Raw genomic sequence first — 19,210 nt, 5'->3', positions numbered from 1 at the left:
GTTCTTTAAATCTTGTTATTTTCCTTTGGAATTTTGGCAAATATTTGTTAATGTATGAGGTGAAATCTGATATTTGTCTCATAATTTGTTGTTTCTTGTCTAGCTGTACATTTTTAGTAAGCTTCCCAAATATCCAATTGGAAATCGACTCCGATTTGCGACCACCTTGAATCCAAATCTCAAGCAATTCGTCGTGACTGAATTCGATCGTGCCTGCAACATCATTCAATATTTAACAAATGCGCAAAAAGGCGCAAAGCTTTCCCTGCAGTTCCAAAAGTGGCTTGTATTATTATTATTATTGTTATTATATTAATATTATAATTATTGTTATTATGATTATATTATTTCTTACAAAGTACTATTTAACTTAATATTTTCCCTACTTTTTTTTTATTAAACTATTCTTAATGTTATGTATTGCTTTTCGGATAGTTTTATTGGCCTCCTCCATCGGATATGCCTTTTCTGCGACCTCTGAAATTATAAACAGATTTTTATTAAGTTTGCTGTTTCGAATGATATATTAAATTTATGAAAAATATTGTTAATTTGTTTACCTGTCAAAATACCGTACAGGTTTGAAAAGCTTTTTAGGCTTTTCTTACCGGAGGTACCATAGAGGTTATGGCTCGAGACCAAATCGTCCCCCAAAACGAACCGTATGGCTTTCCTGTACGTCTCCTTTCCAGCCATGTTTGTAATTCTTGCTTTCTGTAATGACAAAAAATTAAAATCTTTACTCTTACAGTATAAAAAAACTTACGTAAAACTCGCGCAGCTCAGGTGTCATAGAGCTCTCGAAGAGCTCTATGTCATCCTCCGACATCAGGGGGAAGGGAACCCCTGCTAGCTCCGCCTTATTTTCCACCTTCAATTTCATTTTTAGAAGGCGTGTGGTCTCCGCCAGCTTCTCTGCGAGGATATCTATTTTCCTGTGTAGGGCCGCATTCTGCTCTTCAAGATGATTGTTTCGTTCTAAAATGGTAAATTAATTTATTTAATAAGGATTATTTATTACTATATATAGCAAATAATACCTTTTAAAGCGGAAATTAGCCTTTCTTCGGCTGCATCTGTAAAAAAATGAAATAAGTAGGTAATCAAAAATTAAATAAAACCAAGAAACTTACGAGATACGGATGGATGATCTGTGAATAGTAAAATAATATTTTAATTTCAGTTTTGTGTAATGGAATTTATACTCACCCGACTCGGAAAAGTCGATACGGCGAATTTTGTTCGGTGGCTCTGACATTCTAAGGAAATAAAAAGAACATAATTAAAATCATTGTTTTATAAATTGAAACTTCCTAATTTTTTATTTTTTTTTTTGGCTTTGAACCATGGAAGGTGAATCTTCAAAAGATATTTAAATTTTTTTTTTATAGCTGAACGAAATAAACTTCCGGGAGTTGAAGGGGGGCCTGCCTCGTACAATCAGTATTGCCAGTTTAGCATATTATAAGCTAGATTTTTAATAAAATAAGCTAGAATAAGCTAAAATTAAAAAATGATATTTTTATGTTATTTCAAGCTATAAGCTAGATGCAAATTTAACAAGCTAATGTTAATGCAGATTTAACATAACATAAAATAAAAATATCATTTTTTTTAATTTTAGCTTATTCTAGCTTATTTTATTGAAAATCTAGCTTATTCGGACGCTCATCACCTGGCAACACTGTTGATGCGTACAGTTGATGCAAAGAAAAACCCATAAGGCGTCGATTTGAATTGGCTTAAACTTCATTGGGCCAGTTCAGAATTCGGTCCAGCTTACGATTGGGACCACTTTATTAACTCTACGCCGGCGCACATAAAAGGGATGGTTTATTTTAAACACAATTCAATTTCACTTTGTTTACTTTTAAAAAGCCCTGCAGCGCCTTATGGTTTTTTCAATAACTAAAAAAAAGGTCTTAAACATAATTCAAACACTTACCTGGTTTTTTTTAAGCAAAAACACTTGGAAAATAAATTACTTTAATCACAATCAATCAAACCGCTTTGGTGACGAACAGCAAAAGAATGACGCAGGTCAGTTCTTTTTTTTCTTAATTTGCGTCGTCCCTTTTGTTTCATCTTAGACTTTTTGGCGCGTGCCTTGCTGGCATACCCTTTAGATTTAAAGTCATATCCGACTATATATGCAACGCGAATTAATAAAAGGGCAAGATTCTTAATACTAATATTGGAAATATTTATTTAAACTAATTAGTCAAATTATAAAACCATTTAACAAATCCCTTTTTTTTTAAATAATCTAGTTCATTTTTTAAATTAATTAATATTGATTTTTAATTTGACTAATAAATTTAATTTAAATATTATTTCCAGACAATAGCTAGTATATAATATTCCATAATAATATTGTATATAATTATATTCATTTTAAGTAAATTATGTTAAAAAACTTTAAAACCTAAAAGTATATGTCGGATCAAATGAAACGGGGCCTACTTTGTTCCCCTGGTCAGGACAGGTGAAGCGGGGCCTTCTTTAATGTGAAGCAGGGACAATTAAAAAGGAAGTTAGAAATTGAGTGAAAGCATGGCAGAGCCGGATAGATTTAGACTGCTGCCAAGTGAGGTCTGTTCGTTAAGCGCTGACATACATGTTAGAAAGAGATGGCTAACAATGTATAAGAATTGAGTAGAAAGTATAAATTTGGAAAGTAGACTCTTGAGAAGGCAGTTCAGAAAGCGCCAAGCAAACGAGCAGAACTTGCTGCTAATAATTCGATTAAAAATGGAAAAGTCTAACGAAACTCCGACATATAGCCGTGGTTCCCACCGAAAACACAAATTTGTGTTTCTAACGGTTAATGCATTCCAATGCCAACAATGCAATGAGAGAAACGAAAAAATAGAAGACAAATTTGGTGTCGGGCCGCCGTCGTTGCCAAGCAACGACATCGTATTCGAAGAGTGAGAAAGAGGGGGAAACTTAGGAATGTTCCTTTTCCTTTCCTAAACATTGATTGCTTGAATGCCACGAGACACCAGGTGACAGCCAGAACTGCAGGGTTTAGTTAAATAATGCTAAGCACATATTATTGAACATAAATGGATTATTAGTTTCGAGGAGGAGCTAGAATACTGCCAACTTTTACTCCACAAAGCACATGGTTTATAGGTTAGGTTTTCCTAAAAAAAACACCACGACAATAACACGTTAAAACGAAGACATAACCCTGCAGTTCCAAAAGCGGCTTTTCGTCGATGACATGGACGACGACGCACCGACGACATGGGAATCAGGCACTGGTGACGATCCGATGCAATTTCATATCTAGTCTCCGGTTTTTGTTGCATGACGCTCTGGATGACCATTTTTTCCGTTTCATCGAACGAGTCATCAGTGGCTTATACGAATTTTGTATTGAGAAAATTCGTATAAGCTATTGATGACTTCGTTGGTGACGTGGGGGAGACAATTTCTTCGATGGCTTCTGGGAGGATACCCTTAGTAAAATCATTAATGTCAATGTCATCCCCAAATTCATATGAAAAACACTATATGTACAGTTTATTTTTTGTAGGGGCATCCAGCGAACGGCCCGATGAGGATCAATAGCGTGTGATCACTTTAAAAAAACATCGAAAAAACCCATGGAGTTTGCAATTATTGTGGTAAAGCGATAAAGACGAGTGGAAACACTACGAATCTCATGGACCACCTAAAACATGTTCATCCTGGTCGACTTAATGTCGAAAGTGGCCAAAAAACAAACACACAAACCTTTTACTTGTGTTGAGGACGAAGGGTTTAAGGCACTCATGAAGGAAATGGACCCCGCTACAGGTTACCTAGCAGGTCACACCTGCTCGATGTAGTGCTTCCAACACAATATGAGTGCCTTAAAAATAAACTAAAATAAATAAACTTTCTGTATTGACCAATATTGATTTTGTGGCCATAACATCCGACTTGTGGACGCCCAGGGCTAATGACGGGTACATTACCGTTACGTGTCACTTTGTCTCAAATAGTTTTAGGCTGGAGTCGGCGATTTTAGCTACTAGGCAACTTCTTGACACTACCAATAACAACGCCAATAATATTTCGGAAACTTTAAAGGCCGTGCTTGATGATTGGGGTGTTACAAATAAGGTTTCTTGTGTTGTGACAGACAATGACGCGACGACGCTAAAAGCATGTGAGTTGCTGGAGTTTAAGCACTTGCCTTGCGTAGCGCACACAATAAACCTTATTGTGCAAGATTTGCTAAAATTGCCGGACTTCAGTGTAATTCTAACAAAATGTAAGACGGTAGTGGCTTTTCGTAAGCGAAGCCAGATCGCTTATTCAAAATTTTAGGAAGCTCAGGGGGATAATCCGTATTCACTTCTACAAGAAATGCCAACTCGCTGGAACAGCGCATACGAGATGATCAAGCGCATACTGAAGACCAACGAATTCATAACAATAGCTTTGGTATCTTCTCGTGGCGCTCCTTCGTCGATTTCAGCCGCAGAAGTGGATATTTTAAAGGATATGTACGAATTATTATCCCCCTTTGAAGAGGCTACGCTGTCTGTGTCAACAAATACAAAAGTTTCAGCTTCGATAATAATCCCCGTGATTTGCGAGCTGCATCACAAAATCGGCCATATTAAAGTCAAGACTGAAGAAGGCAGAAACATATTGAGTTCCATTAAGTCTGGTCTTAGCAACAGGTTCCCCAAATATGAGACACGCACAATTCCCAGAATTGCCACCATTATCGGTCCCCGCTTTAAGAAACATGGATTTTTGAATCCATTCAATGCGGAAGAAGGTGCTAAAGCTGTGCAGCACGAACTTTTCACAAAACTGCCTACAAACCCACAACATCCGCCAACACCACCAACACAGGAACCGAGCCGAAATTCATTTCTCAAAGTTAAAAACCAAAATAAGGTGCACTCTTCCTGGACAGATGCCATTATTCTTATGAGGCAACATTTAGAGAAAGAGAACCAGGCCGAAGAATGTGAACCTCTTGCGTACTGGAAGGTAAGAAATTATGCAATAACATATGTATGTTTATGGGGAAGACAACGAATATGCCATCCTTGTAAATAATAAACGCACGAGTAGGTTTAAATTATTTACGTATTTATTTGGAGCTGCTGTTTTCCAACTTATGAGAAACATCATAACAAATACACGTCAAGATCTATAACAAATTTAGCAAACATCAGCAGGACACCTATAGCAACAAATACCAACAAAGAAGCCTGCAATTTAAAAAAAATTATTCTTAATAGCGCATAGTAGGGGAGAGTGGGGTAATGTCGTCAGTGGGGCAAAGTCGTCACTCGCTATTATTTTAAAAAATAAAAGGGCTACCAACCCAATTTTTTTAGCGTAAGTGTATTGCACTATTCCTACATAACCGACGGAGTTTGGTAGAATTATAGGTTATGTATAATTATTTATTCATCAGAAAGTGTTTCGAAGCCTCAAAAATAATTTTTCTCCGGCGCAGAACTGTTTTTCTTCCAAGAACATTTTCGATCAAAGAAGTATAAAGGTAAGTTAATATTGTTGAGAAATGTTTGGCGAACACGAGATGGTAGGTTGTGTAAAAGCTGATTCGAGTTTTGATTTGTTATTCATGTTTTTATCAAAAAATGTCGCGTGGGGCATTGTCGTCACTCAATGGGTGGGGCAAAGTCGTCACTGTATTATCTCAGACTGAAATACAAACTCGTATCAATTTATTATTGTTTTGTGATTGTTTATGTAAAGTATTAAATATAAAATATAATTTCTCCAAAATGTTATTCAAACAAAAATAAAATTTTAAAAAAGAGGTCGCCCAAAGAAAAATCTTTAAGAAATTCAGATTTTTGCTATCTATCCTTCACTTAGATCTGAATGTGTCAAATTTTTGCAAAGAATAGGTATAGTTTTCCACTTTTTTATATGTATGAATATCAATTAATGTGTGTTTGACAAGTTGAAATAGTTTTGTGCACATGGGTACCTATATTTGCATTCATTATTCTATGTGACGACTTTGCCCCAGGGGGGTGACGACTTTGCCCCACGATTTTTCAATTTTCCAATTTTGCCTTCTTTCAGGTAACAGTTTCGTATTAATAAACAAATGAGAGGATGTCCGAAATACTTAGTGCATTTTATAGCCAGATCTTTTCCGAATCCAACCATGTATATTACATGATAAAAATAAGTTATTTTATCAACAAATTTCGCAATTGAAAAAAAAGTGACGACAATGCCCCACTCTCCCCTATACCCCAAACTCAACATCCAAAACAAAGATACAATGTTCCGTGGTGGAGTAAAAAACTTGAAAGCCTAAAAAAAAGCTAAAAACATAGCGTGGAAAAAGTTCAATAGAAACATGAGCATTGAAAACTTAATAAGTTTTAAACAAATCAATGCAACGTATAGATTTGAAATTAGGGCAAGCAAAAAAGATAGCATCCACATTCAGACATCTAGCATTTCACCTAACACAAAAACCGAAACTGTATGGAACAAAATTAAACAGTTCTGCGGAATCCATAGAGCATCTACTATCCATTGCGTAAAAACCCTAATCCAGAAACTAACGAATCCAGTACGTTTCAGGAAATGTTAAAAATAGAATTATAACCTTATTTAATAACATCTTAAAATCACAGATACCCCAGTCCTACAAGACCAGCACAATTACACAGCTTAAGGGGCACAACTAGTGTGAGATTTTAAAAAATTCGAATTTTTTTTTTTAATTTTTCGGTAGATAACACCTTTAAAAATAACATATTAAAATTTGAAATCGATATCTCAAATAGTTTTTGAGTTATACCAATTTTAAGTGCAGCCGCTCGTATAACAGTGAATACGATCATTTTATCTTTAAACGCGTTTTTCTCGAAACAGCATTTTCCGAATTTGCTGCAGTGATAACTCAAAAACTAGTGATCCGATCCCTACCAAATTTTTTTTACATGTTCTTTATATAGTTCTACGTACCATTGATCCGATCAAAAATCGAATTTTGGCAGGCCAAAAACGACCAAAATTTTGGTTAAAATTCGATTATTTTTTTTAAACGCTGCCATTTTGACATTTTTTGATATTTTTTTTTTATCGTAGTTCATGGTATGAAAAATATTATCTAGTTTAACGAGAATTTTTCATTTTTTGATTTCGTCCACGGAGAGGGCCGGAATCACTGCAGCAGTTAAGGCACTTTTTTTTTAGCGCCGTTGGAGATCGACACTAACTTAAAAAATATTTAACTTTTTTCTTTACAAATTTTACTACACATTCTTAAAACATGTATAAATATAATCTGAAAATTTGAAAAGAATTGATCAAGTAGTTTTTTTTATAAAATATCCCAAAAATCAACATTTTTTTTAGGCCGTCACACTAGTTGTGCCCCTTAAAGAAGTTGGGTCCAAAAATATTTCAAAATTCAATTTTGCTAATTGGAATCATTTGACCCCTGTTTGGCCACGTTTGTCCACCTTTTAGTTTTTTTGACCAACCCCCTTTCGAAGATATGGAATTTCGAAAATTTTCGAAGAAAAAAAGTTTGTCAATTTTCAAAATTTTTTTTTTTTAATCAGTTAAATAATCGTTTTAAAAGGTTTGCCCACCCTTTAGAATTTTGAAAAAATTTATACTTTCGAAGATATAGGGCTCTAAAGTTTTTTAACTAAAACGCCTTAAAAAAAATCTTACAAAAATTTTTTTTTCGGAAAGCGTAAGACAATTGAATGTTTTTGATTCCCTATAGATTTTTCAAAAATTTTAATCTTAAGGATGTATAAAACTTAAAACTTCAAAAAATTTTTACCCGTCAGAAGTGGGTATCTCATAACAACAACGTTTTTTTTCCACCTTAAAACTTAATTTTTCGAAAAACAAATTTATGCCCACGTTTGACCCCAGCTGAACCCCCAACCCCCCACCCCCTCTTTTTTTTACATGCCAAACGTGGCTATCTCATAAAAACGTTGTTTTTTTCACCTTGAAACCTAATTTATGTTTGACCCCCAGCTCAAATTTAAGATTCTAAAAAAAAATCAGTTGACCCCCCTTAAAAATAAAGATTTTTCATAAAATTCGTTTTTTTTACATGCCAAACGTGGGTTGGGCAATCAATAACTGTTCACGCAACCCTGGTCAAGCGATAGCGATCGATAACTATTTCTGCGGCCCTGGTCTAGCGATAACGATCGTATATCGTATAATCGTGGGATAATCCCACCAGCTGACCTGGGCACACTAATTACCATCTGGGGCTGTAAAAGCAGTGGCACATCGCCATTCCTGGCTCTTCAGCCCCAGTGGACCACTCCGATTCCTCTGTAATGTATTTATATAATAGGTAAATTTGCTATGGCCAAACAGTTTGTTCCTTCAAACGTGGGGGATCAACTTTCGTGCCACTGACAGAAAATTAAAAAAAAAAAAAAAAACATAACATAGTTCAAAAAAAAAGAGCAAAATCTTTTCGTACGAGGACGAAATCAAAAATGGATTTTAAAAAGTTAACGAGAAAGGAAGCTAGGTTCGGCAAGCCGAAGCTTATATACCCTTGCAAAAAAAACGACACTTTTCATAAAAAATTGAATTTTTAATAAAAAAAAAATCCTTTGTTCAAAGACAAGTCAGACACATACACTTGAAGAAAACTGCTCAATTGCGCCACCTTCGCCCTCCTGCGAAAGAGGATTGGCGTTACTTGGGTTTTCGCAGTTTGCCCTGCAGACGCAGCCCATGCCGCAAGCAATGTTGCCTACGAAACATCCGCACCGAGTGTATATGCACTTGGTGCAGCGGCACCCGCACCCCTACGTGTTGGTAAATCGTTTGTGTCGGGCAGTGTTGGGCAAATTTTAATTGCAATTAACAATTAATTAATTGGTAAATGTAACCACAACAACTAACAATTAATCAACTGTAATTGTAAAAATTTTCAATTAACAATTATTTAATTGTTAACTGTATTAGTAACAATTAACAATTTAATCATTTTCAATTGTTTTGTTAAATTTAATTAAAAATAACAATTTAAATTACACTTCAGTACCACTCTCTTCTCGATCATACTGTCGGATAGTTTGTTACTCTTTGGCAGATTTGTCATTGTCGCAAAAGAAAAAAGACGTTCCACTGCAGCTGACGATGGCAAAGGTGTGTTGTATTTAATAAAAACAATTTTTATTTCAGGATATCTATTGAGAAGTTGTACAACTTGGCTTTCCTCGGCAAAAAATGCAACATCAAAAGTTCTGGTTTAGTCATTGGGGAATCGGAGGAGCATCCGTTTTTTCTAAATCTTTACTAATTTCATTTTGATACATAAAGTTAATTATTAGTTTTTATTGTTTTATAAAACAACTAAAATATTTAATTGCAATTATTTTAATTGTAAGTTGCAATTGACAAACATTAATCAAATTTTTCAATTGCAAGGTACAATTAAAAGTTCAATTGCGATTAATTTAATTGTAATTAATTTAATTGCAATTACTTTTTTAGTCAATTAACAAGAAAATTGGCAAATTAATTGATTAATGCCCAACACTGGTATCGGGTTGTTGATCGGGATCCTGAGGGGAGCTTTCCTGAGTGGAGCTCGATTGGGATCTCTGCTAAGGGGATAAAAACCAGACATTAATGTACGGTAAATCTACATCTTCTAAATCCCTTACCTCATTCAGGTCCGCTCTCATTCCCTTCAGCCTATCCACCAGCAACTGAATGCAATCCAGGCATTCTTCAGTTTGCGCGAAGCAAAACTCCTTTAATCGCGAAACCGTTTGCTCGACCTCCGCTGCCGTTGGGGGCTGTTCTTCAGCTGCCCTGGTGAGAGTTGCCACATTCTCGTTTTCGGCGTCAAGTTGCCATTGGGCACAGCGTGACCGCGCCGGACCAAACAGAAATACTATTTCATATTTTACAAACTACCTCTATAAATACCATAAATAAATAGCCTGGAAATTCAAATTATAATATTTAAAAATAATAATTGACTTATAAATAGAATAAATAAGTTTTTTCCCATTGCCAAAAAATGTTTGTTTTTTAAAGTAATAAAAATAATAATATAATATAACAATAAATAATATTAATAAAATAATAGAGGAACTTCTTTGTCCAGTCATCGAGTAACAAGTTCCTAGATCAGAATATTGTATATATTTACCAGCCTTCTTCGCCAGAGCTGCTTAAATTAAATTTGTTGAGATCTTTACATAACATTTGTTCATTGGGCTCAAAGTTATTGCACCCATTTAACAACGATTGACAATTTTGATTTTTAAAATCATTTGTATCCAAAAAACTTTATATTTTCAGAAAGTTATCTTGTAGAGGCAATCTTTTTTTCAGTTGTACGCATAACTCGATTAAAAATAACTAGCTACGTTTCAAAAAAGCCAATTTATGTTCTTTTTCCAAGCTATTTGTCGAAAGTTCAGTTGCCACTTTTATTCCGAGATACATGTCTTTTATATGTAAAAAATAAAATGCGTTTGTTGGCTCTATGGCATTTAAGGGGGGGTAAGGTTTTAAAGGCCAAAAAAAGGGCCATGTTTGATCTTTTTTTGCGGCGAAATGAGTAAGTTTATTTTATTGAGCTTAATTACATGTTATTGTTTAACTTTTGAAGAGTATTAGAAAAAAAAAATTATTAAAAAATATTAAGAAATAAGCCTGTGGCGGTTAATCTTCCGAAGCGCCGTAAGAAAAAGTTGTTTTGCGGTGAACATCATAGGGCGTTAACGGATCATCTTAAAAATAAAATGTGATATGCGTTGTAAAGATAATGAATTTCCCGAGGTAATCAGGAAGAGATTTTTTTAAATTTATTTTTTGTCTATTTTTGGGAGCACTTGAAAGTGAAAAGTGCAATTTTAGCTTAAAAAATCGCTGTTAATTTATTTTTTAAAAATAGAAAAAAATTAAAAATTAAAAAAAACTCTTCCTGATTACCTGCGTATTTATATTGAGAATTTGTGTTAAAAATTTGAAAAGGATCGGTTCAGTAGATTTTGAGTTCTGATGTTCACCGACATTCAAAATAACGTCTTCGGCAAAATCGATTCAAAGTATTTTTATACGTGAAAATACGTCCAAATACGGTTGTTTAAAACGCTGTAACTTCGTTAGTTTGACTTTAATTGACTCAAAATTTTTACACAATGTTCTCAACATATTGATCATTCAGAAAAAAATAAAAAAAAAATGTAAAAAAAAATTTTTAAAACCTTACCCCCCTTAAATCTGTTTTATTTATATAGGGGAGTGTTGTCAGGGTTGGGCCATATTTTGACCTATGTCCACAAGTTCTGAACGAATGACAATTTAGAATAAGTTTATACATTTTTGGAAAGGTACAAGCAAGAGAAAGTGTTCACCAAAAATAGAGAATAAAAAAAAAAAAAAAAAAAAGTTATAGGCGTTTGAAAAAAAAAAAAGGTAGTCAGCGTTGGGCCATGTAGTCAGGGTTGGGCCACCTTCAGAAAATCGTTGACAATATCGTAACGTGGTGGAATAAAATTGAATTCAGGTTAATCCGACATTATTTTGTTCATTTATTTAATTATTTGGGATTTTACAGTAAATATCAAATTATTCAGAGTTGTTTTTCGTTTGTAGCGAGAAACACTAAAGAAAAAGATAAAAATGATTCATCTTCTTTCAATCCATCAAAATATTTTTTTAAGGAAATCTATTTAATTTATTTTGCATATTTTTGCTACAAAAAACTTAAATATTACAACAAAAATCGAAAATACACGAATGTACAAATTTTGATGGCCCTAGCCTGACTACAAAAGTGGCCCAACCCTGACGACATGCGGTATTAATCTATTATGGTATGATATAGCCAAACTATATCTATCAATGAAACTATATCTTAGTATTTTGTAATAGAACAACTATATAACGTATTTTTATGCTCACTTTGCGGATGACATGTTGTAATCTTGTGTTATTCCACCTTTTCGGCCAGGTTAAAAAAACTTTTTCGAGCACTTATTTTTCACAGAACAACGACACGTAGAAAAATGGAATCCCGAAATAAGTAGTCATGTGGAAAGTTTCGAGTGACCGATATAAGTTTCTAGACACCCACTAACAGATGGTACTAAAACGAATATTCAAAATATTGAGATGGCCCAAGCCTGACGACGGTCCAACCCTGACAACATTCCCCTACATCTCCTTGGCTTGTTATATGCCAATAGAGTTTTATAAAATTCGGACATAGTTTTACAGAAATAGTGTACAACAGATCAGCTAGACTGGAATTCACTAAAGCAAGTATATAATCCAAAAATAAAAGATAAAGTTTAACAGTTGGATTTTTTAAATTAGATAGAATATATTCATATAATATGAATATGAATCATATTCTTCTTAGAAGAATGCAATGAGGGCATCCCACTGTTCTAATATGCGTGGTTAGTTTGTGTGGTTAAGTATATTATGTGCAGGAAAATCTAAGAAAGTTTTAAACTTTTTAAATTTTCGTCGACGCTTGGAACTTTTTGAAAAGTAGTTATATTGCTCTTTAACCAAACCGAAAATACCTTATAATACCATAAAATCTAAGAAAAATGCTACGAAATAGAGGTAGAGAACTATCGATAGTCGGCGCCATCGATAGCCGACGATTGTTTTTGTCAAACCCTCGATAGTGTCGACAGTCACCGATACTATCCTCCGACATTACAATTTTTTTAAGTTTTCAAGAAAATTGTTTTATTGTAACCAAAAGTTTTTATTTAAAAATAAGAGTATGTTAATATTTTCCTCTTTGAGCCGGGTGCGTCTCTCAGAAACAATTTGCACTGCCTTGCTGAACGCTCCTTCCGATTCTACGGATGTAGCAGGAATGCAAAGGTATTTGCAAAACAGGCCTTTTATGCACGGAAAATAAGTTGGTTTCACCTGGAATAAAAGGAAAATATGTAAATATTGATAACTTATAATTTGTTTTCGAATTATACCTTAATCCATAACAGTGGGTCCACATCTTGACTGGCAATTGCCCTCTCCAGATATTGCCTTTTAATGAGGACTTTGCTATTTGATCGCTCACCAAAAAAATTAAATAATGTTTCCTGGGCACTTGTGCCCGGTGAAATGGTCAGATTATTTGAGGTCTCTTTGATTGAAGAATTTGCCAGTTCGTTTTCAAAAAAGACTGATGCGTGTTGAAAACCATTTTTTTTTTTTTTTTAACGTGGATCCAATAACGTTGCCATCCTACATAATATCCTGTGCTCATAAATGGAAAGGCGTTTCTTTATTGATTCCATTAATATGTTTTGGATAGTTTTTCCTTGCAAAGTTTGTAGCAGAGGTGAAACACTTTCGATTTTGCGGAAAAGTCCATATAGCCATAGCTATTTGTTGTATTCACATTGATTACATAAATGTGAGCCTGCTCCAATATATGACTTAGGACTTCACCAATCTGGCCATCATCCTGGTGAGCATTATCTTATTGGTACCGGAGTACGAGGCCAAGCGGTGCTTTTTCTTGAGAAAGATGAAGGTGGGGATAATGTCGATCTTGTAGCGTTCCGCCAGATTTACGAAGTGGTCCTCGTCGATTTTGATTATCACTGCCTTGGATGAGTACTTCCTGGCCAGCGCCTTCACGGTGCCCTCGAGTTCCATGCAGGAGTCGCACCAATCAGCGTAGAAATTCAAGACGACGAGTTTGTCGCCCGACGACTCGATTGTCTTTTTATAAGACAATCGAGGATCGCCCTTAGGGAAATCATATATGCCAATGTTCAAATCATATATGCCAATGTTTCGTAATTTCTCGTTGCTTGGCAACGACGGCGGCCCGACACCCAATTTGTCTTCTACTTTTTCGTTTCTCTTATTCCATTGTTGCCATCGGAATGCATTTACCGTTAGAAACACAAGTTTGTGTTTTCGGTGGGAACCACGGCTGAGGCATGCTCGACTTATGTATACTTTTAGGTTTTAAAGTTTTTTAACATAATTTACTTAAAATAAGTATAATTATATACAATTTTATATACCATCTATTGTCTGGGAATAATATTTAAATTAAATTTATTAGACAAATTATAAATCAATATTAACTAGTTTTTTTTTATTTAAAAAAAAAGAGATTTGTTAAATGGTTTTATAATTTGACTAAATAGTTTAAATAAACATTTCTAATATTAATATTACGAATCTTGCCCTTTTATTAATGCGCGTTGCATATATAGTCCGGTATGACTTTAAATCTAAAGGGTATGCCAACAAGGCACGCGCCAAAAAGTCTAAGATGAAACAAAAGGGACGACGCAAATTAAGAAAAAAAAGAACTGACCTGCGTCATTCTTTCGTTGTTCGTCACCGAAGCGGTTGATTTGATTGATTGTGAATAAAGTGATTTATTTTCCAAGTGTTTTTGCTTAAAAAAAACCAGGTAAGTGTTTGAATTATGTTTAAGACCTTTTTTTTTAGTTATTGAAAAAACCATAAGGCGCTGCGGGGCTTTTTAAAAGTAAACAAAGTGAAATTGAATTGTGCTTAAAAAAAAACATCCCTTTTATGTGCGCCGGCGTACAGTTAATAAAGTGGCCCAATCGTAAGCTGGGCCCAATTCTAAATTGGGCCCATACGCATAAATTTATAAAACAATGATTTTAATTATGTTCTTTTTATTTCCTAAGAATGTCAGAGCAACCAAAAAAAATTCGGCGCATTGACTTTTCCGAGTCGGGTGAGTATAAATTCCATTATACAAAACTTATATTGAAATATTATTTTACTATTCACAGATCAGCCATCCGTATCTCGTGAGTTTCATGATTTTTTTTTTTTAATTTTTGATTAACTACAGTAGAATCCGCTTATAGCGACTTTCAAGGGACCGACGATTTTTCGTCGTTATACCCGGCAGACGCACTAAGCAGAAGTATTTAAGTGTATAAGTCTGTCTGAGGACCAATCAAGCCATCGAGTTTTCGTCGCAATACCCGGACGGACACTATAAGCGGAGTCGTTATAACAGGATTCTACTGTATTTAAATTTTTTAACAGATTCGTGTGAAGAAAGAATGATCTTGTGCGAAGAAAGGATACTTTCCGCATTAAAAGGTATTAATTGCTATATATATTAATATATATAATCCTTTCTATATAAATTTTTTTACCATTTCAGAACAAAACATCTATCTCGCGGAGCAAAATGCGGCTTTGCACCGCAAGATAGATTTTTTGGCCGAGAAGCTGGCGGAGACCACCGCAGTGGTTAAGATGAAGTTGAAGGCGGAAGAGAAGACGGTGGAGACAGGGGTTCCCTTCCCCCTTAAGACGGAGGACGACATAGAGCTCTTCGAGAGACACCTGAGCTTCGGGAGTTTTACGTAAGTTTTTTTATACTGCAAGACTAAACTTAACTTTTTATTATTACAGAAAGCAAAAATTACAAACTTTGCCAGAAAAGATGGCTTTACAAAACTGTTTAGAAAAATATTTGACGATGGCTTGCTGCCAAATTTTAATTTGGACGGCACTAACTCCAAAAAAAGGTTTAAAAACTTGACAAACCTATTTGGAATTTTGAAAGGTAAACAAATGAACAATATTTTTCATTTATTTTAGTAAATTATTCGAAGCAGGAATTTTAATAAATATCTTTTATATTTTCAGACGTCTCACAAGAGGTATTTCCCCTTGAAGATGGCGAAAAGATAATTAGAAAGGCGATGCAACACGCAAAAAATAGTATTTGCAAAAAAAATAGTAAAATTAATTTTAATTTAACTAATAAAAATGTAAAATTATAATAATAAAATAATAATAAATATTTAATATAATAATAATATTAAAATATGTAATAATAAAAATGTAATATAATAATAATAGTAAAATAATAATATTTATAATAATAATAACAACAATAATAAAAATGTAAAATAATAATAATAATAATAGTCATATAAATAATATTAATAATTTAAAAAAAATGTTTAAAAACTGTATTAAAAATGTGTTTTTTAGTCATTCCTCTTATGAAAATAGGTATGACTTTCCAAAAAAAAGGAATTGGGGAATTCATATAGGAAATTGTTTAAAAATTCACCGACGAATTCCGAAAGGGCATCCTCGCAAAAGCTTTCGAGGAAAATCCCGCTTCCACTTCCGCTACGAATTCCTCTATGCCTTATACGTTTTTTTCCCATACAAAATTCGTATAAGGCACCGAGGAATCGCTCGATGAAACGGCCAAAAAGTTCATCGAGAGCTTCACCTATGAAGAAAACTTGAATCCCATACAAAATTCATCGCGCAATTCCTCGGTGCGGGCATACCTCCGTACCCCGGTTCCTCGGTGCTTCCTCGCGGATTTCATATAGGAAAAAGCTATTTTGGAACTGCAGGGTAGTTACAGCTTGCAGAAGTCTGTATTTATGAGTAAGCCGAGTGTGGCCTAGGCGTAGTCGGATGATTTTGGTCTGTTCTTTTTTTGGCAGTTTGCTTATGTCTGTTTTTTTTTGTGTAATCGCTGATGTTGACGCTGTTTTTGTTTATAGTTTTGTACCAACTGGAAGAGTAGAAGGTTGAGATAGCTGTTAGAGAAGACAGATTTTATGTATCTGCTAATATCTGACCGGTTAATATTTTGTGAAGTTATTAAAGGTGAGATTGTTGCATTTTTGGCGGTCTTATGAATTTTCGGTAATCCATATATCCGTGGTGGTAGTGCCGTCGTCGGCTGTCACAACATAAATCTGATTTTAAATTAAGGCACCAGACGAATACACAAAAAACAGCACTCATGTCCCACTGTGCCAAACAGGGACACTCTCCGAACTTTGAAGAGACAACTATCTTGGCGCAAAGGCAACACTACAGGAAGCGCTACATGATGGAAATGTTACATATAATCAACACACCGACAAACATTAGAATGAATTACAAAACGGACTCAAAAAACTGCGCACATATGTTATATACAGACATTTATTAGGGAAATAGGTTTAGTTTTTAACTCCACGTCAATTGGCGCAGACGTGTCAAAAAGTATGTCAATATTTAAATTGTAAAAAAAAGTGTATTTTGATGTTGATTGTTTTTTGTTTTTGCCCTGAAGACGGTTGCCGAGGAGCAGCCGAAATATATTGGTTAAAAAACATATATTGTGTTTTTAATATCAACCCAGACCTTGAGCCGGCAAAACACCAAATATCCAGTAATTTTGTTAAAATACAATTTTATCATCAATTTCATCATGACTTGATTTGCAAAGCATATTTCGTCTTCAATTTTAGACAATCGAGGGTTTTTTTTTGATGGAACAAAATCTCTTAAGTTTTCAGAATCTACAGATGGTGGATCAATTTCTTTGAGTTGAAGAGGTTCGACTTCGATTCCATCAACAAATCCAGGGTAAACGTTTTTAATATCAATCAAAAATTGCATAATTTGGGACCCTAAATCATTTTTGTAAAATGTTTCCGTCGATAATAAAAAAGTGCCATACATATTTATAGTATTACTTGGATTCTCAGCATTGAAGTATTCTCCGATACTATGATTCGTAGTCAAATGCACAGTATTAGTCGAAAAAATCTTATTTACGCCAACATATTGTTTTCCGCCGTCTGTGCATATGCGGCTTGTATTCTCGTCTACAAATTTTTTAATATAAGGCCACAATTCTTCTTTACTTTTGGCGTTTACTTAAAAAAAAAGCCCTTCTTTGTCCTCTTTGCAATATAATCCAAGTACGACAATGGTCATTTGCTCCGTACAACGACCGCGGTTGTATTTACGTTTTGTTAAAAATGTTTCGTCAATTTGCACTGTTTTTCCAGTCCCACCAAGTGGAGCCAATGAGTGCGAAGCAATTACTTCAGTTATTTCTCGACAATAGCTGAAGTAATCGATCACGGAAGGGAAACTTATTTCTGGCTCGTTGTTGTGAGCACGCCACGGCAGTAAATGTTGAAAAACGTCTGTTACCTTAATTTTTTCCACAAAACAATAAATAATGGCCATAACATCTCGAATTTCTAAATGGCAATTGAATCCGTCAAAAAAATGCACAACGCCAAATCCACCCTAATTTGGTACTTGCTTTCTCCTCAACGACCATTGAAATACATATCACAACACGAAGGCGGTTGTGAATTTCTTGAAGGTATCAATCCGATCTCCTCCAAAAACGATATTGCTTTCTTATTGGTGCCAATAAGAAGGTCAAAAAATAGAAAATTAAAAAATTTTCCAATTTGGTGTGTGCTTCTCAGGCCGGGATAGAGATCCTCACAAGAAATTTGTAATTTACAGGGGAACTTATTTATAAATGAAATTGTCGAGCGCGGGTTTTGGATCAATTGTACTCCGGTTTTGGACACGCTGCGCACCCTCTGGCGGGCTCTGCGTTAGCTAGAGGAGAAGGGAGGCACCTGGCTGTACCGGAACTAGTGCTTGGTACGTAAGAGTAGGGATCGCGTGTGCGTGTCCGGGAGGGCACAGGAATACTAGTTAAGGGCACGGGAACGGGATATAAATCCACCAGGGGTACGCTGACGTTCTCTGGATTAACCAGGAAATGTCGTGGCCACGCCTGAGGGATCACTAACTACTGGCAGAGATCGGGAAGGTTAGAATTAGTGTTAGTTTCTAGGAACACTACGAAATTAAGAAATGCACTGGATTTAAACGATCAATATATAAGAATTCACTTTATTGTTACTTGTCCTGACTTGTTTCCCTGCTGCTGCACCGATATCTTATTAGTTGCGATCTCGATCCTCTGTCCAGGCTGTCAACGTGGCGATTTTGACAGCGTCTAGGGTTGTTGATAATATATCAAAATATCAATATATCGATATTTTCTTTTTAAAATGATATATTTATATCGTAATTTTTTGTTTGCCTAAATATCGGAAAATCGATATATTTTTTTGATATTTTTTGATATTTTTGTCTTGGTTACTTTAAGTTCCAAAGCGACTTCAAGTGAACAAATTCAAGCGCAAAATAATATTTTCGCAAAATGCGCGCAAAAGAAGGAATGTACATATGTGATATGTGTGCGTATGGCCAGATTTCGTTGTCTATGTGTGCATATGTAACTTACGCACATACCACCGAAATTTGGCGCCAAACGCGCACACACGTTGTTCACACATATATTAATTAGTTTTCATTCTTAGCTGTCCACGAACTTTGAAGGTATTATGAAAATAACGGA

General features: G+C 34.8%; 1 protein-coding gene across 1 annotated transcript; it reads right to left on the bottom strand.

Annotated features, from left to right (window-relative positions):
* Positions 1–13,217: 13,217 nt before the first annotated feature.
* Positions 13,218–14,338, bottom strand: LOC108098598 (thioredoxin-1-like). The gene is made up of 2 exons (XM_017201697.1): positions 14,326–14,338; positions 13,218–13,961 (listed from the first exon to the last, which is right to left on the bottom strand). Exons 1-2 carry the CDS (start codon positions 14,336–14,338, stop codon positions 13,432–13,434), a joined length of 543 nt encoding a protein of 180 aa, XP_017057186.1. The 3' UTR covers positions 13,218–13,431.
* Between the last annotated feature and the right edge of the window lie 4,872 nt (positions 14,339–19,210).

Source organism: Drosophila ficusphila, unplaced genomic scaffold (assembly GCF_018152265.1).
Source record: "Drosophila ficusphila isolate 14025-0441.05 unplaced genomic scaffold, ASM1815226v1 contig_636, whole genome shotgun sequence".
Lineage (NCBI taxonomy): Eukaryota > Metazoa > Arthropoda > Insecta > Diptera > Drosophilidae > Drosophila > Drosophila ficusphila.
The sequence above is the reverse complement of the archived record's forward strand: the minus strand, read 5'-3'. Positions and strand labels throughout refer to the sequence as shown.